This window comes from Artibeus jamaicensis, unplaced genomic scaffold, assembly GCF_021234435.1.
Source record: "Artibeus jamaicensis isolate MK-2021 breed Jamaican fruit bat unplaced genomic scaffold, CSHL_Jam_final scaffold_474, whole genome shotgun sequence".
Taxonomy (NCBI): domain Eukaryota; kingdom Metazoa; phylum Chordata; class Mammalia; order Chiroptera; family Phyllostomidae; genus Artibeus; species Artibeus jamaicensis.
The window spans coordinates 46,009,097-46,030,632 of NW_026522046.1; the positions used below are offsets into that span (position 1 = coordinate 46,009,097).

Sequence of the window (21,536 nt, forward strand, 5' to 3'; positions counted from 1 at the left end):
GGCTGCAGACCCCGAGACCTCGTAATAGGCCCGCACTGCAGACCAAAACGAGCTGGGCTTGCAGGCCGCCTGCAGGGCTGCCTCCATGGGGGAGCCACAGCCTGGCCAGGCACAACCGTCCCTGCACGCGGACCCTCTAGCCTGCTGCTGAGGTTGTCTCCCTGCTCCTGCTCTGGCTTTTGGGGCTCTGGGGCCAGCCCGCCATGAAGAGGTCTTGGGGCACCCATCAAGCCCAGTGCCAGATTCTCTGGCACTAGGCCTCAGCGATTCCCACAGAGAACAGAGTCACTACAGGGGGCTTAGTTCGGGGACACCCAGACACTGAAAGCAAATGCAGCGTGACCCGGCCTCCCCCAGTCCTGTGCTGCCCCACCTGGCTGCCCCAGACCCCCGCCATTTCTTACCACTGCGAGTCTGCTGGACCCGAGGGTCCTGGAGACCCTTGCCCACCATGGCACCTGCCCCTCTGGGTTCTTAATTCCAGTGTGGGGCCGGGGAGACTGCGCTTAGGCCGGCCGCCTGCCATTTTCACATTAATCGCTCCTTCCGGGTCTGGTCTCAAAACTGGCCCTCTCTCTCGAGCTGACCGCCCGAGTCCGGCCCCAGGGAAGGGGAGCGGAGGAGAGGCGGCCTGGGAGACCCAAGTCTGAAGCCCGGCGGGTCAAGCGCCCTGCGGGGCGCTGGGGCCTGCAGGCCCGGGCCTCGGCGGGAGCCGCGAGTGCCCTTCACTCCCCTCCCGGGCGCACATGCCCCGCCCCACGCCACAGGAGAGAGAAATGGAAGGAGAACGTAGAAGAGGGAGAGTTAAACGAAGAAAGAAAAGAAGGAAGGGAGAGAAAGAAAGTTGGAGGGAATGAAATAACACGATCGTAGATCCGTTCTTGGTGCGCCCCAGCCCAGCCTTGGACCAGGACAAGGTCCGGTCTCTGGGGCTCCAGGGCCCTGGCCCCTCTCTCCAGCGGGAGCCAAAGCCCCGGGAGCGGCCTCCCCAAGATGCCCTGGGCGGATGGGGTGGCCCCTCCGGACCAGCCCGGGTCAAGGCCGCCCGGCCTCCCAGCGCCCCGCTACCCACCGCGGCCTCACCTTCGGGAAAGACCGCGCGCATCTTCAGGTAGCTGGTGGTGAGTCGGATGATGGACGCCTTGTCCAGCTGCGAGGTGATGGCCGACGGCAGCGGCAGCAGCTTGGCCAGCTCGTAAAACTCGCCATTTTCCTTCTCCCTCCGGGTCTTGGCCGCATTCTTGGACTTCTCCTTCATCGCGCCTCGGCTCCGGGCATATTAGACCCGGCCGTGCTCAGGCCCGCGGAGCCCCGCTCGGGCTGTAGCGGCGGCGGTGGGGCAGGAGGCGCCGGGGGCCAGGTGAGTCTGGGCCGCCGACCGCGGGCAGGTGCGCGGGGCCGCCCTGGGCACCGAGACGCGTCTCCACCGCCGCGGCCCGAGAGTCCGGTGCAGCCCGCCGCCGCCGCCCGGGCGCAGCCTCCTCCGAGCTCGACAGTCCCGCGGCGACCGGAGCCTCGGCTTCCCACTGGCTTCTCGTTCTTCCTTCCTCTCTGCTTCCTCCCGCGCCTCGGCTTTCCGTAGGGGATGGAGAGGGGCCGGCAAGGAGGCGGTGGTGCGATTTAGTCCGTGACCGAGTGCTCGTGTCCGCTGCCCCGAGGCCCCTCCGGGCTGGAGGGCAGCAAAGGCGGCGGCGGCCGCGGAGCCATGGAGCGGGAGGCGAGCAGAGGGGAGCGGGGCGTAGGCGGCTGCGGCCCGGCCCGGGCGCGCTCTCCTGCCCTCCCTGTCGGCTTCCTGCGCCCGGAGACACTGCGCCCGGAGCCCGCGATCTGTCGCGGGGCGCAGCAGCTCCGCGGTCCACGTGCGACCGAGCTGCGTTTGTTTATGGCGGACCCGCCTTCGGGCGGAGCACTGGGCCGCCGCGGCCTGGGGAGGGGGAGTCCGGGGGGAGGGACCGCGGCGGGGGCGGGGGCGGGGGCGGCGAACCTCGCCTCCCGACTCCGCCGCGGCCCCGGAGTCGCGGGCGCGCCTCCGCGTCACGGCCTCCAGGGACTCTCCCAGGGGAGACCGGCGCGCGCCCGGCCGAGGGAGACGCGGTGAGTGCTCCGGGTGCGCCGCGGGGACTGGCGAGCGGGCCGCGGGACCCGGGCGCTCCGAACGGCGGCGGGGAGGAGCGAAGGGGGGAGGAGGGCGAGTGCCACGAGCTCCTCGGTGGCAGGGGAGGCGGCGCGACCCTCCGGCCGAGTGCCCGGCTGGGGCAGACCGAATCTTCTGAGCCCACGGTGGTCCCGCGCTTCTCCCCTTGCACTTCGCAGGTTCCGGACCCCCATGGGGGTGGGGGACGGAAACGAAGGACAGCGCCCCCCCCACACACACACCTCAGGAAAGGGCGCGTGAAAGGCTGGGAAGCGACCCTTCTGCCCTTTCTCTCCTTGAAACACTGGAGCGAAAGGAGACCGGCGTCTTACCCGGAGAGGCGGAGGCCGCGGGCACGCGCGGGCCGCGCGAAGGGAGTAGGTCCGGGAGCCGAGCCTGGAGTCCACGCCTCGCGTAGGGCGGCGCAGGGAACGGGGCCCGCAGCCGGTCTCCTGCAGCCCGACCCAGGGCAGCGCGAATCTGGGGGAATCGTGGCTGCGGCGGAAGCTTCCGGCCTCGGAGCAAGGAGCACCGGGCGGCATGGGTGGAGGCCAAGGCGGTGGGGCAGGCGGAGGTCGGAATAGGGAGTCGCAGTTGGAGACGCAGCCATAGGTGTCCCTGCCGTGCCCCTCAGGGCCGCGCTGGCCCGAAAGAATCCTCCGGTCCCCCCACCGCCGTTCCCCCCGCCCGCGCTCCGGTGCCTGCAGCCAGGGACCCTGCTGACATCCCGGTTGCACAAGCCCCCACCTCTTCTAGGGCTCCGAATCCTCCGGTTGCCGCGCAGACCTGCGCTCTAGGAGGACCGAAGCTTCCCGCCCGCGCAGGGTCAGGGGGCAGCCTCAGCTGGACGCAGGGCTCGGCGCTCGGGGGATCCCTTGGCGAGTAGGGCTGTGGAGCTGTGGGGCGCCTGATTTGGGGGGCTGCTGCGAGGAGGTGAGAAGCCCGTGGCCGCCCGCCCGGGGCTAAGATCTCCGTCTCTGGTGCCACCTCACCTTCGCGTCCCGGGAGATGACTGAGGCGCAGCGGACTCGCCACTTGGCGGGGATGCGGGCCCCTCCTGCCTCCCCTGTGCCTGGAAGGCCCAGTCGGCGACCCCCTCTTCGGTCGCAGGCGCTCCTGACCTTTCTCAAGGATCCCTCTGAAGGTCACAGGCTCTTCATCGGAGGGGTGCGTCGTAGCTCCCAGGGTGGGCGGGACGGTGCGGAGACCCCGACGCGGCCCCCATCTGGCCCCTCACCTTGAAGTCTTGGCCTTGGTTCGCCCCGCCGGTGTTCGGAAAACACGAGGCCGAGCGAGTCTCGGAGCTGGTGGCTCCCGCCAAACGCCGGGCGCACCGAGGAGCCGGGATTTTCCCTTGGGGTTTCGGATTCGGGAACGTTTCCCGTTTCCGGCACTGGGCGAAGAGCGCCGGGGCCGCGCGCGAGCGTCGCGGGTAGGTGGTGCCCAAACGCAGCGTCGCAGTTCGGCTTCCCCGCTCGGAAACCCGCGCGGGGCTGCGTGAACAACTGTCGGCTCGGGGCTGCCCGGAGAAGGGGCTCCAAGGGGGCAGGGACTGCTGGCGGGGCCGGGCCGCAGCTGGCGTAGGCGGCCGGGAGGGCGCTCCTGCGCCAGCCTTGCATCGGGAGGGTTTAACGCCCCCTCACCCCTGCGATTTCCGATCCTCAATTACGGACCCGGGAGAATTCCTCCCGGGCTTGAAAGGGATTACCCAGATCGCAGAAACATGGCTAAGTGGAAGTGGGAGAAGCCCGACGAGTAACAGGAACAGAAACTTTTCTCAAACCCAATTTCCCGGATTTTACGGGAAAGCGTACTCGAGAGCTCGCTACCGGGTTTTCACGGTGGCAGCCGCTGTTGCCGCGCGGGCAAGACAGGCGCGACCCGCGTGGTTTGAGAGGGGCACACGGCGTGTTTGGAGACTCGCAGATGTGTGTGTAGGACACGCTCGGGCCCAAAGCCCGCCCCAGCAGATGCCCGAGCGGGCATGGTGCGCCTCCCACCCCAGCGCGTTCGTTCAACGCGCGCCCGCAGCGGCGGCCTGGTTTCCACCGCACCGCCAAAGCACCCAACGCCCGTGGGCGCAGACCTCGAAGTTTCCCAGGTGGGGAGGATCGTGCTGTCTGCGTGGAGTAGCAAAGAGCCCCACCCTCACCCGCACCCCCCGCTCCTGATTAGGGCTTTATCCCGGCTCTCTCTGCCTGGGACCAGGACACTTGGGACCAACACCACAGGCGAAAAGCTCGGTGTAAACTGGGAAAAGCACTGACCACGTGCTATTCGGAGTGATCAGGAAGATTGTTGGTGACCTCCGTTTGGGACACCTGCTGCGTGTCCCTCCTTCCTGGGCTCTTTGTGTGGAGAGAACCTCACTCCTGGTCTGTGCTTTTGGCCTAAAGCCGGGTACTGCCCGGCGCAAGGAGACCGTCCTTTGGAGACCCAGTGGAGAGGTTTGGAGGCGAAGACTGATATCCCGAATCTGGGGCATCACCCGGGACCAACAAGAGTCCGCAGAATCTGGAATGGTGGGACACTGGGGGGCGGGAGGAGGAGGAGTGGGAAGAGGGTTCCGACCCACCGACGGCCAGAGCTTCCAGCACCCGGCCTGCTTGCAGGCCCCCCCCGCCCGCAGGTCCTGCTGCCTGCGTTTGGGGGCGCCCAGGGGCACTCCAGGGCGCCTCTTAGAAATTTTCCATTAGGAAACTGATCTGGAAGAAATTGAGGCTCCGAGAGGAAAGGGGAGGGCCCGGGCCGCCCCACATCTGCTTGGATTTTCCGCTTCAGATGCTCCGCAACTGTTCTTCCCCATGCCGTGCCCGGCCTACCTGAGGCCCATCCCCCGCGGAAACCGGCTTTCCCGTCAGATCAAGGGGGAAACGCGCAGATGTTGCCGCGGGGTGGGCTCCTGGAGCGGCTGTTGAAGTGGCAGCAGAAGGGATCAGAGACTTGGTCACCAAGGATGTGGGGGTGGGGGAGGGGCTTCTTCCATACCTGGCAGGAGTGGGGGGGGGGGCCGGTTCGAACCTCAGAAGTGGCCTTGAAGGAGAAATTCAACCGCTGGTGCAAACCCAGGCAACAGAAAATCCAGGGCCGCTGAGATTCGAACCTATTCGATCCCCAAGCCCTGGGCTACACAGATGTGGTTCCTGCAGGAATCCTGCTCCCGTCCAGCACCATGTCCGCGACTATCCGTGGTGCAGAACCTGTTTTTAGTGTGACCTCTCCCAGGCGCCTCGGAGTCTCACTGCTTTCCCCAAGTAAGCCCCCTGTGGACGTCACCAACTTCCCCTTCTGTTCCTCCCAGAAGAGATCAGACAACACCATTGCTATTCTTTGTGAAAAGTAAGGATGGGCAGGCAGAGTGGTTTCCTAATGATTCGTTCCTCCTGAGGTCAGGACAGTGAGGAGCGGAGTTATCTTGCTGTTGCTTTGTCTTAAATAAACTCTCTCTCTGGATGTCACTCCGTTGGTGGTGTTTGCTTTCGGTTGCAGGCAGCTCTTTGATGATATGGTGCTGTGGCCATAACTAGAGTAAGATCCACCTTCGTGCCCTGGGCCCCAGGACCCTTAGTACCGCCACAGCCTTTGGCCTTGGCAGGGGTGCCCCGGCCTGGCTGGGGGTGGGGGTGGCAGGCAAGGGAAGGAGGCACCCCAGGGTGCCTGCTGGAGGCCGATTCTGTTCTCTGGGATTCCAAAGAGTGTCGTCCTTCTCTCGGACTCGATTGTCCAGCACCTTTCTGGGTCTGGGACTGGGGGCTCGCCTGGCTGCACCCCGTTTGAAGGCCCGGGTAGCTGCCGCCGAATTCTCTCCCTCCCTCAAGGTGATGCATTTAGGGAAACAAAAAGTTAGTGCCACTGGTAATCGATTATAGTGATTTGCAAAGTCCCTGAGCCAGGGCCACACAGAGCCACCAAAGCCACCTTGGTTTGGGGTTAAAGGTGGGGGCAACTTTTTTCTAATTTCCCCTGGGGGTGAGGAGGTAGTCCTTTCCTCTTCATTTTCCTTCCCCACCTCCTAAGCCCGGCCCAGCTTTCTCCCCCAACTGTGAGGAGGAGCCCAGGGGCTTCGAAGCGCCCCTCTCGAAGTCCCAAAGTACAAAGACAGCCAGTGGCCTCTGGGGAGGGCGGTAATCCCGCTAGAGCGTAGGCAGCGCCCCAGCGTAGGATCTGCGCCCAGGGACCGGCTGGGGATCCGTTGCGGCCCAGAGCAGGGAGACGCCAGCGTCCAGTGCTGACCTCCTGCCACCCTTCCACGACCAGGCCTCGTGGAGGCACGAAGGTTGAGCGGGGGTGGGGGTGAGGGTGGGGAGGTTTCTCTGCCCGGCTTAACAGAAACGTCGCCTCAAAATCCCGATTTCGGGAGAGGCCCCGCATCCGTTCCCTTCAAAGCCACACATTTCGCCTCCAGCGGGCCGGGGCTGTCCAGCAGTGGTAGGCGTCTGGTGCGCGCTGACATTACCAAGCGGTTTTATCCATTACACACCGCCCTGAAATCTGAAAACCACCTAGTTTATTAACGATGGCGCTAAAACCGCTTTTCCAAAACACCAACCCCCAAAGCTCTTTAAAAAACAAAACCTACCCACCAGAAACAAATATTTTTGCCCATCAAAGAAAGCACAAACACGATGGACCCACGGTTTTTCTTTTTCTAGCAGGTGATAATAGTATTAGCCAACCCTTAAGGCTGATTATAATATGGGACTATTGCAGGACCTGAAGGACTGAAACTCGTTTCATTAACGTAAGGGGGCTATTTGCAAAGCCAAGCGAACATTGGGGAACTTTCTCCCTAATCTAAACAAATCTGTAGGGAGAAGGACGCTAATTCATTCGGGGTTTAGTAGAAAAATTACAGAAATGCCGGCGGGCGGGCGGCTGGATGGGCCCGCTCCAGCGTGGCCTGGGCGCGCACTGCCGCCCAAACCCGGGGCGTGAGCATCTGTCTTCCCGCTTCCTGCGGATTCTTTCTTTTCTTCGTTCCTTTCCTTTTCTTTAAAATGTTGTCTTAGAAAGCGAGTTTCCCGAAAGCTGTTCTGTGGCCACACGCTCTCCCACTGGGGAGGGAAGACCATCCTGCGTCAGAGGGTCCCGGCGCGCCAAAGCCGGACTGTAGATTTGAGCGGCGGCGGGACAATGCCGGTGCCCAGGCACCGAGGCGGTGGCGGCCGCCCCTCGCCAGCCCTTCATCGCTTCCCGGACCGAAACCCTGCTTTGGGAGTTTCGGGGCACACTCGGGGTTAAGGGTGCCCGGAGGGCGGCCGGAAGGGGCCGAGCGGTGGGCTCCCCCAATGCCAGAGGTCTTAATTCCACAGAAGAGACAGGGGACTCTTGCCGCTGGCGCTGGGTGCAGCGCCGAACGGCATCGTTTCCTGCGTACTCGGCGGCGCGGTTCCCGCCTTGGGGTCGCAGCCTCCGACCGCCCGCAGGGTTCGCGACCCATCCCAGGCCAGTTGGCAGAAGGGGGCGCAACGTGCCCGGGCGCACCAGGAGCTGGGTGAGCAGGGAGGGTGAAGGGCTCGGAGCGCACTGGAGGGGGTGTCGCCACCCGGGCGCGCGGGGAACCTGTGCACAGGGAGTGGGGGGCTCCAGGGCGCGCGCGCTCAGAGCTCACGGCGGGGCGCAGGGTACACTGAGGAGTCTCACTGCGCACTGGGGGTGGGGAGGGACAGTGAGCTTGGGGCCCATACGTGGATGGGGCCGCGTCCAACTCCCACCTTCTCCCCACTCGGCCTCTGCTTTTCTCTGCTCCGCATGCCCCCACCCCCAACTCTTTCCATTTGGAAAGTAGAGATCCGAGAGAGCTGGGGCCGCGGCGGGAGAGAGCGGGACCCGAGGCGTGCAGGCGCGCGGGTGGGGGGCATGTCTGCTGGGCACCGGGGGCTGGAGCTTTCAACTGGGCTTTGCTAAAGCCTCTTGAGCCCAGCCCAGCTGGCGCGCACCAAGACCACCCGAGGGAGTTGAATTTTCGCGCTGGCGGCTCAGCCGTGAGAGGTGGTGATGGGAGCGCCCCGGAGAGGCCCCCGACTGGGGAAGACCCAACTCCCCTCTACCTTTCCCCCCCTCCACACGCCTTTGAACTGCCCGGAAACAGAGTTCCCTTCAGGTGCCAGAGCAAATACCCCGGCAAAGGAGGCACGGGGCAGGGCACATCTTCCTGCAAAACGAAAAGACTTAAACTTGGCCCTTTTTCTCAGTTCGAGAGTACTTTCCCCCTTGAAGAACTCGACTAGCGGATGAACCACGGGGTCAATTTAGACTGCGCGGTTTGTGAATATTTTTGGCCCCAACTCCGGAACCGTCTTCACTTTTTAGAAGGCAGGAAGAAAAAATACCGCACCTACGCCCTTTTCTTCCTGCAGTAGAGAAAAAGACGTTGTTGTTTCATCCGACTACGGAATTCTCTGCGCTTCGCTCCTAGAAGTTTTTGAACCAGGCGGGTGAGCCCTCGGGGGCCTTCCTCGCCGGATACGCGGAGATTCGCATTCGGGGAAACGTTCGCTTCGCCTTGTTCTCTACCAGAGGGGTGGCCGGGGTGTGCGCGTGAGGGGGGCTCCAGGGAGTCGCGAAGAAGTGCCCCTGCGACCCCGCGGCCGAAGGCGGTGAAACAAACGGCTTTACGGCGGAGGGGCGACAGGCCGAGTTTCAGCCGTGCGTTTCCTTTTGGAGGCCAGAGCTGGGGTGGGGAGGTGGTGGGGGACGGGAGAGGTGGATACGCGGAAGAGGTTACCGAGAAATCGGACTTCTGAGTAACTACCAGCAGGCGTGCGGGGAAAGATCAGCGCGGAGGTGAACAGCAGCGCTGTCGGGTGACGGCCGTTCCTGGCGACGCCAGAGGCTCGTTGTTCCACTGAGTCTGAGCGCGCCCAACCCTATGTCCACCGAAGGCGACCACCTCAAACAGCTTTTAAGCACTTGAAACAAGGTAAAAAGCTCATCTGTGAATTCGCTTTACTTCCTGGAGAGTTGGGGGCCGTGGAGGAAAAAAGATTATCACCATCTTTACCCATGCACAAATAATTTTAGTGTTTATTGAAGTCCACTTAAAGTAATTGACCAGAAAATACCTGCCTCTTTAAGCAACATTCGGGGTGCTCCCTTGAAAGCTAATTGACTTGGTTATATTTCTGTTTAGTCTGATGCCAACCCCGCCGTTTCTGGAGAGGCTGTCAGCCCTGACAAATGAAGGAAAGTGGGAGCCAGGAGAGCCGCACCTGCAAAGGGCCGGCATCCGGGGCCAGCCCCGGCCAGCTGGTCTTCAGGAGCCCCGTGTTTGGACCCTACTTGATTGTCTGACATCCAGCAGTTGGGTTTTCTGAAAGTCAATCCCAGAAATGGAAATTCACTCACAGTGTCTTGCACAAGCATTTTAATAACCGAGCAGCTTGGATGGAGGCAAGCCTCCAGGATCTTTCCTGCTGCAGACAGAGCAGACCTGGTGAAGGCTGACGACCTTCCACTGAGCATAGAAAGGCAATAATTTAGACGCCCAGAAAAATTCCTGGCTGGAAGAAAAGAAGTTACAACATTCATACACTGCAAAATCCTTTGAACAGCATTGGACAGTAAATGTATTTTTCTAGTTACGTGTGTTGATCTGAATGCCTCAGTGGGCCCCGGCATGTGTGGGTCATGAGCGTGGGTCTCCTCAGAGATGACTGACGGGTGTTTTAGGGCTCCATGCTTTAAAGGTGACCTTCTGTGTTGGCCGCGGAGGCTGCTTCGCTTCACAGATACTTTATGGGGTGGTTGTCAAGGGAACCTCGGGTGAAGTTTCTCAGGAGTGTCTCTAAAAACATTATTCATAATTAAAAAGTGATTCATAGAAATCACCAGAAAAATTATGGCAAGTTATGTTCCAGCATGTTCTTAGGCCATGTGGAATAAATAAAACCGTTAAGGCCTGGCTGGGCAGCACTGCTTCCCAGCTCTCCTCCGGCTGTGCCAGCAGGACTGGCGTGAGCTTCATGAATGTGGCAGCGGGGGAAGGAGGGGAGGGGACAGGAGCCGGAGGACATATGACATTTCTCCAGGTATTTTCTATATTGATAATCCAAGGTATAATTCCATCCCTTTAAAGACTCCTGATAGTATATATTCTAAGAGATGGGTTAGGCAGCATAAAAAGGAGTATCTTTAATAACCTGAGGATTTTTTTAAAGATTTTATTTATTTAGAGAGGGAAAGAAACATCAATGTGTGGTTGCCTCTCACATGGCCCTCACTGGGGACCTGGCCTGCAACCCAGGCATGTGTCCCTACTGGGAATCGAACGGTCTACCCTTTGGTTCACAGCCTGAGCTCAATCCACTCAGCTACACCAGCCAGGGCAACAACCTGAGGATTTTTTAAAGGGGAAACACACTGAGGAAACCCCCATGTAATAGACTCTGATCCATGGAAGAGGCCATGGGAACTCAGACCCACCTGGTCAGAGGTGAGCTGACGTTCAACAGGTTTTTTGCATCTTGGTGAGATTCCCAAGATGGCCCCAAACTTTGCTTTGCAGGGAAAAGCAAAAGCAGCACATCGAAGTCCCCCGGCCTTAGCCAGACCATTTCACTGACCACTGCCTCCTCTCCCTGCAGGGAGGCAGGGCAGGGCTTGTCCAGGCTGTCTGGTGGCTGCGTGCCAAGGGCAACGTCCCGAGGCATTGGGCTGACGGTCTAACCCTCCATGGTCAGCTGCAACAATGTGTCAGCTGTTGACATTGATCTGGAGAATTGTTGTCTAAGAGGGCAGGTAACTTACTAAATAATCCAACCCTAAGCCATAGCATTTACTAAAAAATATTCCCAATTTCCAGCCCCATGCGGGGTCTCTCTGATGTCCCGTGGCATGACTTATCAGGTTACTTGAGTCCTCTGCACAGTCAACTGGTTCTCGGGCCTGGGTGGTGAGTCACTCGGCATGTGACAGTGGCTAGAACACACAGACTGAGGGCTGGACGTTCCAGGCCCTCACTATTCACACGCAGTTGGAGCTGGACTCACTTTCGGAGCAGCTTGTGTGTTACCCATGAAGAGGGACACAGGTCTTCGAAGTGGGGAGTCCTCACACACTCCTACTTGCATGCACACGCGAGAAACATTCATTCCCAGTGTGCCAGGAAACCCACCTGGCATTCGTGTGATAAAAAGGGCTCCTGCCACGGAGGCAGCTTAGTCCTGATAATGACTTTGAGAAGCTGACTTGCTAATGCATTTCAAGGGCCTTAGAAATGTTCACAGCTTTGGAACACCTAATTCTATTTCTGATCACTTGTCATATGGAAATCATTTCTAATATGAAAAAGCCCCCCCCTTGTGAGTATTTGTGTAATAATTAAATGTACAGCTTTGGTGTCAAGTTTAGGTTTGACTTCTCTTTAACCCTCAGTTTTGCTCTCTGTACAATGGGGATAATACCTACTTCCTAAGCAGGTTATGAGTGTTAACTAAAAAAATGAATGACATCATAAATAGAAAGGGTCTGGGAGAAGGAAGTATTCAATAAACTGTAGCTGTTATTATTGGCAGTATCCTCACAGTATTATTTATAATAGTAAGTTTTGGAATACTTATTAATAATATCAAAATAAATGGGCAGGAGTTGATGAATTGAGTGTTGATATATATGTATATATGTACATATATATGTATATATATATATATAGCAATGGACAAAAGTAGGTTTACAGTTGTGAATACACAACACAGTATTTATTGTGTTATTACTTATTAATTATTGTATCAATTTCCATACAAATAACTGTGAACCTACTTTTGCCTGCTCCTGTATAACTGAGAAGTTATACAGCTATATTACTTATTTCTTTTTTAAAAATGTTAAAGGATTTTATTTATTTGTTTGTTTGTTTGTTTATTGTTAGAGAGAAGAGAAGGGAAGGGAGGGAGAGAGGGAGAGAAACATTGATTGGTTTCATGGGCCCCAGCTCGGGGACCTAACCCACAACCAGGCGTGTGCCCTCACTGGGAATTGAACAGGTCTCCTTTTGGTTCACAGGCTAATGCTCAATCCACTGAGCTACACCAGCCAGGGAACATGATACAGACAAATACCTTCCTAGAGTACAGAGCCTGGAGAGCCAGCAGTAATTTCTCAGACTCCCTTGCAGCTAGAGTTCCTGAAATGACTTCAGTGTAACCAAATTAAATGCACTTATTTGAGAAGTAAAGCGAAAGTCACATTTCTGTGGCCTTTATGGTTCTTGCTGGTAGGCATGATGTGTGTGTGTTTGGGGAGGGGTGAGGGCAGTATTAGCCGAGATCCCAGTGGCATTGCTCTCAAGCCAACAGTTCCAGTGGTAGTTTTCCAATCCCTGGATCACAGCTCACAAGGACACTGCCGGACTCATCAGTCACAGTGGCAGCTTCCTGACCCCCCATCTTCCTGACCAGCCACGCCAGCAGCTGCCCTCACCTGTCAGCTCTGCAGTGTCGTCCATCCTGCAGAGCCTCCTCCCCAGTCCTTCCAACAATCTTGTACACACCAAAGTCCTTCTGTTAAATCTCTTTCTGCTTAAACTAGCTTGAGCGACTTCTGTTATCGGCAGCTAAATCCTGACTGGTATGCATTGGAGATCATGCCTCGACAATAAAACTCTGCATGTTGTATGATCGCCGTTAAGTAAAACAACAAAACTATAGAGAGAGAAGCACTGGAAGGATATTGTTCAAAGTGTCAATAGTGAGTATCTTTGGGTAGTAAAACTATGAATGATGGTTTTATTCACTTTTCATTGCCTCCATTTTTTTCTTTTTAAAAAATAGCTTCATTGAGATACAATCATTTCCCATGTAGTTCACCCATTTAAAGTGTATGATTGAATGGTTTTTACTATATTCACAGATATGGGCAATCATCATTACAGTAAGTTTTAGAGCATTTTCATCACCTCGAAAAGAAACCCTACTAGCTATTGGCTCCGTATACCCAAGCCCACCACCAGCCCTAAGCAACAACTAATCTATTTTGTGGAATTTTATATGAATAGAATCATATGGCATGTGGTCTTATGTATAGTTTACTTCACTTAGCCTAATGTTTTCACAGTTCATCTGTGTTGCAACATATATCAGCCCTCCACTCCTTTTAATGACTGAGTAATATTCCACTGTGTGGGTTAGATCACATGTTGTTTATTCATTCATCTGGTGATGAACATCTGAGCTTCTTCCAATTTTTGGCTACTGTGATTAATGCTGTTATATCCCTCCAACTTCTATTTTGCAATGTGGCAATTTCGTGGTAAATACTTAGTCAATTTCATAACAAGGAAAATCTGGCCTGAGTAACTACTACTTTGAGTCTGGTGTTAGGAAGAGGGCAGACTCACAGATTTGACCCTTGGATTGGCCTGTTAGCTTTGCACACATTAAAACTCTGTTCCAAGCCAGGTTCCCACTCTGTCCGGACCCCAGGACCAGGGCACAGCGGTGCCCTCGGTCACCAGAAGGCTGGGAAGACGGCCTGGAACTCATCTCCTCTGCTCAGGAAATGGCTGTGGCGTTGGGCAACCCTGGGCATGGTGACCCTAACAGAAGTCCTGAGATTTTTGACTTTTGGTGTTTCCACTTTAAAAAATATATCTCCTGGGGTGCTGGAAATATTCTACATTTGGGTCTAGGTGGTGGTTTCATGGGCTGCACGTGAAAAACTCATCCAGTGGTACACTTCAGGCTGGTGAGTGTGAGTACATTTGACTCGATGAAAGTCACGCCCGACTAAAGAAAAGAAGAAACCGTGCCCATGTGGTTCTCCTCAGATCTCCCGCTCACTCCCCCGATCCAGCTGTGGCGGCTTCCTCTCTGGTCATTGCTCAATGGCCAGAGGTTCATGCACCGCAGCCGGGAAGGGACACAGCTGGGATTTAATGCATCCCTCACCAACTTCGTGCGGGGTGCTGCTTTTGCTAGGAGCTCTTCCAGTGCCTAGAATGTACACGACTTTGGAGAGCTGACCCCAAACCACATGGCCGGCGAACACGAGGGCTGGTCCAGGGGCCAGCTCTCCAGGCTGCAGGGCACATGGGCTGTCCGTCCCATGCACCTCTTTGCCCCAGCACCTGACATCGTTCGTAACAGGCACATAGCAGGTGGCCAACAAATACTCCTTGGGTCAGCGTGACCAGACTGGGGTTGTCCCATGGCAGCTGTTGGGAAAACCAAAGCAGGAAACGGAGCGGTCGCCATCTTTCTCCACGGCAATGGCAGAGTTGGTCTGCCTCGAGAGCCGGGCCAGTTCCCACTGGAGAGAACAGGACTGTCTGGCAAGACCCATGGAGTGTTAATGTTAGCTTTCAATGACCGAGACCCTTGACAGTTTAACGGGTCAGGAGGAGCACGAGACAAAGCCAAGGTTACTCACTCAGATTCCTTTCCTGCAGTGCACTTGGTGAGTTGCTCGGTTTGCAGAGTCGCCGCTGACACACTTAGTTGGAGAGAGTTCTTCAGTCCAGTCTGAGGGTTGTGAGCTCTTAAAAATATTCACAATCTATGCCGTCAATTGAATTTTCCCCGAGTTCCTGCTCTAACCATGACTTGCAAGGTCAACTGCTAAGACTGTAGTAAGAGCCTTACGATAAACAGAACCCTTACATGCCCCTAGACACGCAGAGCTGGGAGAGACATGGGTTGAGTATCCATCACTTGGGCTAAGGAAGCATGCATGGCGGGGATTGCCTGTGCAGCACTCTTCCTGTGCATCCCAGCAGGGGACCAGCCAGTGTCCCGTGCAGGGAGGAGCCCGTGCTCACCAGGTATGATAGCTCAGCTGCCCTTTGCAGTGGCCCCAGTGGCCCCGGGGTTTCCGGGAAGTGGACTCTTCGAGGAACCCAGATTCAGGACTCATAACGATCCGTGCACCTCCGCGAAGGGTCTGTGCTCCTTACATTTCAATTTGAGGGATTCCTGCAAGTTAACCTGGGGAACCTTTCCTTCAAATGGGGATGATACATCTGCTTTTGCCAGGCCACGATCATCTCAGAGTTCTCCACAGATTTCCCCCACCCCTCCCCGCCCCCACCTAGAGCAACAATTTTGGTTTCAGGCCCCCCTGTGGGACCCCCACCCCCTTCCGATTCAGATTCCCCGTTACTCCAGCCCCGGCTCCCTGCCTTTCGGCTGTAGAGGGTTCCTGCCTTACCCCTTGGTGGTTCCTGCTCAGCTTCTGCTGGCAATGGCCTAGGACACCCCACCTTCCTCCCTGCCCCACTTTTAGCTCTCTGTTGTCTGTCTGTGTCTGTCTGTCCACTCCGTGGCATCCCTGGAGACCTCCACCTCCAGGAAGATGTCACATCTGAGACCTGGTCACTGTGGAGCAAGGCAGCTCCGGGTTCCTCACGGTCTGGAGACAGTTGTTTTGTGAAACTTCACAAGGTCACAGACACTTCAGTCGCTTCTTTGGTGTCACTTTGGATGGGAATGAGTGGACGTACAGATTCCACCCTGCTCCTGGTGCCTCCCTGACAGGTCGGGGTGGGGTTCAACGAGAGGAGTTTTCTGGGAGAACGCATGCCTGGACAACGGCAGGCACTTAGCACATTTCGGTTCACTTACAAAACTGGAGTCACAGGGGGCCTTCTCCAGACGCAGGCTTGCCTCCGAGGACTGACGTGCAGCCTCCGCAGTGTCCGTCCATCCTGTTCGGTGGATTATCCCACCCTCCCATCGTAACACTCGCTAGGACCCCTCCCAGCGGTATGGGTGTGCTGACGGGGGGCAAGTTTGAAGGAAGGAGGCTCCAGTTGTCCAATGGGGGGTATTGACCTAGCGGTCCTGCAGGGTCAGGAGGGCAGAGGCACTGGGTTCTGAGCCTTTCCCGCTCCCCTGCACTCACCCCAAGTGGGCATCACCACTATCGTCTGACCAAAGAGACAGCTACACTTGGAGAAATGCCCACAATTACTTCCGGCTTCCCGGACACGCGAAGCTGAAAGAATCTGATACCAAATCCCTTCCAGAGGACCCCTGGCTGAGAAAACAAACAGCCTACTACACACGCACATTAATTTAAATTGCCGAGCGAGCGGAGTTGTTCTCTGCTGAGGGATAATGAGGACTGGGTTTTTCGAGGGGGTGATTTATGAGCCCTTCACAAATGGGTTTTAAATGGGGCTCCTGACAGTTTCGCTCCAGCCATGGCCGGCTTGGGGGTCCTGTGGGGAGAGGCTGGGTGGGCGGACCTCGTCGCCAGCCCCGGGGGGACACAGCCCAGCCCCTCTACTTGCAGGCAGTCCCACTCAGCATCACTGGGTGCTTCGACATGGAGATGGAAGGCGGGGTCCCTTGGAGGCTGCAGACAGTACCAGTGATGGGAACATTAGCATTTATTTTGTCCATTTGTGCTTCCCTCTCCATAGAACTCTTTGGGGGTAAAGTTAGAACCTCGCTCTCCCTCCTTTCTCTCTCTGCTACACATTCCAACCAGGGAAGTGAGGATATTCTAGTTGGTTGAAAAATGGTCTCCCAAAGAGAGGGCCTTGCCCCAATCCCTGGAACTTGTGAGGGATCTTGTTTGGGAGGGGGACTTCACAGATACGGTTAAATTAGGGATCGTGATGTGAAGGGATCATCCTGGATTATCCAGGGGGTCCCCAAATGCCTTGACAGTCCCGTGAGAGGGAGGCAGAGGGAGATTAGGCAGCCACATGGAGAAGGAGGGGACATCAGGATGGACACGGGGACTGTAGTGATGTGGCCGCAAGCCAAGGAGTGCCCAGGATTGCCAGGAACTTCCAGAAGCTGGAAGAGGCAGGAAGGATTCTCCGCCCGAGTCTGGGGAGGGAACGCAGCCCTGCCAACATCGTGGCCTCCTCCCTCTCCAGAGCCGGGAGAGGCTATGTCCCTGTTTTCTACACCACGCAGCGTGCGGTGGTCTGGTACGGCGGCCCTGACAAGCCGGTGCCGCTGGCTGTGTCTCCCACGCCCATCCCAGGAACCGGAGGAGGCCGTGACCTCTCTTCCAGCGCCAGGCTCCTCCCTGCTCTGCTGCCCGGCCAGGCCTGGGCAGGTGGCCTAGAAAACAGCCCGCGGTGCAGCTCGTGTGCTCACACGTTTGGGTGCTGCAACCCCAGGGAAGCCAGCTCAAGGGAGAAAGAGCGGCGAGGCTGGAAAGGAGGGGAGGCAACACAAGGCGCTGCCTGACCCAGTGGCCACGGCCTCTCCGGCAAGCGTGGCAGGCAGCGTGGCCCCAGGAGACGTCTCAGGAGAGGCTGCGTTTAAGCACGGCTCCCGGCACAGGCGGGGTGGGGGGAAGGGGCGGCGAGGGGCTGGCAGGGCAAACCGTTTACCTGCTGGCTCCTTCTACCTCTTCTGGGCAAAGATGACACCACCCTTCTCGACTAGTTCCCAGGAGTTGCTAGGGCTTTCATGGGTCAGGGTAGGCCAGGCCTAAGAGCCACAGGAGGGCAGGGAGGGCTTTGTCCGCCTCCTGGGGAAGGTGGAGAGGAGACCTGTGGTGGTAAGTGTTTGTGTCCTGCCTGGGGCCGGTTTAGCTGGACAGAGGGGTGGGGGCATGTAAACTGAGGCAGGCGTCAGTCACCAAGGCCCTGGGCAGGTGGCCAGCATCAGCTCCCTCTTGCTTAATGGATTTCCAGAAATCAGGGGACCTGAAGGTTCATGTGGCCCAAACACATACACCTGGTCAGGGTCAAGGTCAGGGCTAGGGTGCCTGTGATTTTGCTTAAGTGTCTGTCATCAGCTCCTACTAATTTCACCCTTTGTCCAGCTACTCGGACCGCTTGTCACCCCGACTGCTTGGCCTTTTCTGTTCCCCTTTGTTCTTTCTTCTGCCATTATATCCTCTTCCATCTTACTTAATTGCATACTCAACCTTGCTCTCCCTTGGGCTTAAAATTTCTCTCCTAATAGTTCTGCATTTGATTAGATATCGTGAGAGAGACCCCCTGTAGTTTCACGGCCCAGACAGAGAATCGCAAAGAAGGAGAAACGGATTCTTTCCCAGACAAAAGACGCACCAGGGACCCTGTTCTCTCTGACGCGACCAGTGAAAGAAAAGACGTCTCAGGAAGAATTCTGTTGGACGACAGATGGATACAGGTCACGCGCCTATGACCCCTGTGTGCACGGTCCAGCCTGGGGCTTCTGCCCAGGTCTCGTGTCCAGTGCACAAAGTCACACGGGAGGGAGTGGTCTCTCAGTTAAGGCAGCAAGCACACTGAAGCCCCCAGGGTGTGGGGGGAGGGCAAGAGAGAAAGTGGGCCCAGCCCTACATGGGGGCCCTGAACGCCCTCTCTCCAGCCCAATGGGGTACGAGCGAGGACTGGAGTTTGCCAGCTGTGTGGGTGAGCGGGTTCCCAAGGCCAGCCACGGGGTCCCTGCAGTGGGGGACCCACAGGCCAGGCACAGGGACCCTGAGGACATGGGCTGTGGGGTGGGGAAGAAGCCAGACTCCGAGAAACAGGGGTGGGTGGTTGAGGGGTCATCATCAATGCCAAGAATGAGGGGGTGCCACGAGGGTAGACAGGGAGCAGAAGCCCCTGGAATCGCCTGTGACTGAAGCCCGGAATCAGTCTGAGACCCCAAATTATCTGAGGAGTCACTTCAGAGCACTGTGTCATGAGCTGTGAGCAGCTAGAATCCGCCTTGAGGGACCAGTGTGGCATCTGTCACCACCAGAAGAGACTGGTGCTTGACAGCAGTTTCGATTATAGAAAAAAAATATCATCTCCAACCCCCCCAGAAAAACCGAAGTCTCAGCAGGGACTTGGCCCCACTGCACAAGCCTCCTTCACCGGCCTCCAGAACAGTCCCACCGCTGCTCACCGCACATCCCAGGCTGTGGCTGAGACTGGGGGTGGGGGTGAGGGACCCCTCACTGGAGACTCAGGCTTCACCAGAGTGGGTGAAACCTGAGAGGGGGCAGGGGGCATGGGGTGTGCACTTGGCCCCATGGAAAGTCCTGCATGGCGGCCACCGAGGGTCAGAGGGTGGCCACAGCCTTTGCCGTCATCCTCTGTCTCAGCCAGCGGGGGACAACTCTGTGCTGATGAGGGCGACAGTGAGTGTATCATGAGTGCCTTTTTACTCCTCTATCCATCACTAACTGCACTGGGTGACCCCTCTAATTAGACTTGGGTGGGGCAGAAATGTGTGCGCTTACCTTTAGGATTAAGTTGGTTTCACGGTGACCGAACTGTCACCATGGACCCCCGCCCCTCAGCCCTGACTGCTGTGCCCTGGGGTTTGGAGGGGGTGCGGCTGGGCTGTTTGACACCTGAAACGGAACGAGTGGTTGATACACTGAATATGGGGGGCCTGGGGGCTCCCCAAAGTCCTGGGGTCATTGCCAGGGCCCTGCGAGACTACGCACCTGACGTTTCTCACGAACACAGCAGTGTGTCGGGTTCTCAAATGTGTGCAGATGAACACGAGTCTCCTTCCAGACCACTTGGGAATTCAGAGTTAACTTTTGGTCGTGACAAGTTAGTTTTCTTAGCCGGTGGGCACTACATGGGTGCCTTGTATCATAGGAGTGAGGTGGATGCTGTCGGGGCCCCGCCCTGGCCCTGCTGTGGGTTCTGGCTGAGTTCTGGATGCTCAGGAGCCCCCTGGCCCCACAGCCTCAGGCCAGGGCATCTGCCCCCCCCGGCTGCCTCAACGTCTGGCCCTCCAGAGCAGGCACTCTGCACCCCAGCTCCTTGCCCCTTGCAGGAGATCAGTCTGAGGCGCGTGTTTGGCAAGTCTCCCCGTGGAATCAGCCCCAGTTACCAGCCATGAGCATTTATCTTTCCCCCATGGCCTCTCCGCTTCTACAAGCCCCCCTGTACCCCTGAAATAATGATCACGTGCCTCCAATTCCAGCCTCAGAACCTGCCCCCAGGAGAACCCGAGCCAGACCTGGAAGGTCGCAGCAATTTCTTTTTTTACTGGGATATAATTACATGCACTAAAGCACACAAACATTAACCAAACAACCAGATAAACATCTGTGTTTGTAGGTCCCTCTGTAACTGCCTCTCGGATCCCCTCTGACACCCCAGCAGCCTCGCTCACCCTGCCCCCCCCCGTCAATAATGGATAAGGGGCCAACTGCGACCCTTAGCTCTCCCAACTTGGACCCCTTTGGCCTGCTTTTGAACTTGCTTTGGCTAAAAGCACACAGTGCATGCTCTTTGGGGTATGGCTGCTTCTGTTCAACATCATGTCTGTGAAATGTTATTGCCCGTAGAAATAGTTTGTTTCACTTTTTACTGCTACGTTATATTCCACTGTAGGACGATCAGACAATTTAGAAAACTCTTTCAACTATTCACGGGCACGGGGGTACCTCCTGCGCAGGCCGCTGTACGTGAAGCTGCTCTGAGCCTTCTCGTGCGTGGATTTGCACACAGGCCCTCGCGTCCTGTGGAGCGCAGCTGCTGCGGCGTGGACGGTTCGTGGGTTTAGCTTGAGTAGACTTGGCCACACTTTTAAAAGAGTTTTTTTTTAAATTTATGATTTTATAGAGAGAGCAGAAGAGATGGGGGAGAGAAAGAGAAGAAACATCCATTTGTTGTTTTACTTATTTGCACATTCAATAATTGATTCTTGTCTGTGCTCTGACTGGGAATTGAACCTGCAACCTTGGTGCATCGGGACAACACTCTAACTGGCTGAGCTGCCCAGCCAGGGCCTCAGCCATGTGTTTTGCCACACAGCTGTAACAATGTGTATCCCCCACCAGCAAGGTGATTGTTCTAGTTACTCCGGTCTTTGGCAACACTGATGCCCTGAGTCCTTGCCGTTCTAGCCACTCACCTGCATGGGGTCTCAGGAAGCCCTTCTTCCCAGTGCACGCTCTGGTGGGCAGGACCGCAGCGTAAATGTTGTGTATCTTGCACACCACCAAGTATGACGGGCACATACAGCTCCTGGCTGGGTCAGTCCCTGGCTCATGGACTGAGGAGAGAAGGCTCCCCTCCTGAGGCGATTATCCACACTCCTCAGCATCCCCCAGAGAGCCTGCAGGGAGTTGGGATTACTGCACCCGCCAGGCCGGTGAGGACAGCAGGACAGCAGGACAGCAAGCGCGTATCTGAATAAGCTTGCAGGAGGGACAGTGGATTAGGGGCTCAGAGCCCTGAGGAGGGGTCCTTGTGTGCCGTGCTGTCCCTCTGAGTAAGGGCAGTGAGGCTGGTCCTGGGAGCAGGAAGTCGGGAACCAACCGCCGCTGCCGGGGTGAAGGCACGTCTTGAGTCTCGATGCAATGCTGCTAGAAAGAGGGAACAGGAAGGAGAGAGTGCCCGCCCCTCTCCTAGTGTGGCAATCTCCTACTGGCAGAGCCTGGCAGAGCCACCTGGCAAAGGAGCAGTGGAATCCACAGGGCCCTGTCCCCTCACCAGAAAGCACAGAGCACAGGGAAGAGCTCGGAGAGGAAAGCTCACTAGTGGGCACCTGGAGAG

At 57.1% G+C, this 21,536-nt stretch overlaps 1 protein-coding gene across 2 annotated transcripts in view; it reads right to left on the minus strand.

Annotated features, from left to right (window-relative positions):
• SIM2 (SIM bHLH transcription factor 2) overlaps positions 1-4,482 on the minus strand; it is a 44,039-nt gene extending 39,557 nt beyond the window's left edge. Inside the window, exon 1 of one of the 2 annotated variants that reach the window (XM_053657922.1) lies at positions 4,402-4,482. Coding sequence is in view for 1 of the 2 variants with exons in the window: in XM_053657921.1 (XP_053513896.1) it covers positions 1,084-1,258 (175 nt within the window). In the remaining variant the exon portion in view is untranslated. Of the gene's footprint in view, positions 1-1,083; positions 1,880-4,401 lie in introns of those variants that run through there. The other variant, XM_053657921.1, reaches the window with a different exon arrangement.
• Between the last annotated feature and the right edge of the window lie 17,054 nt (positions 4,483-21,536).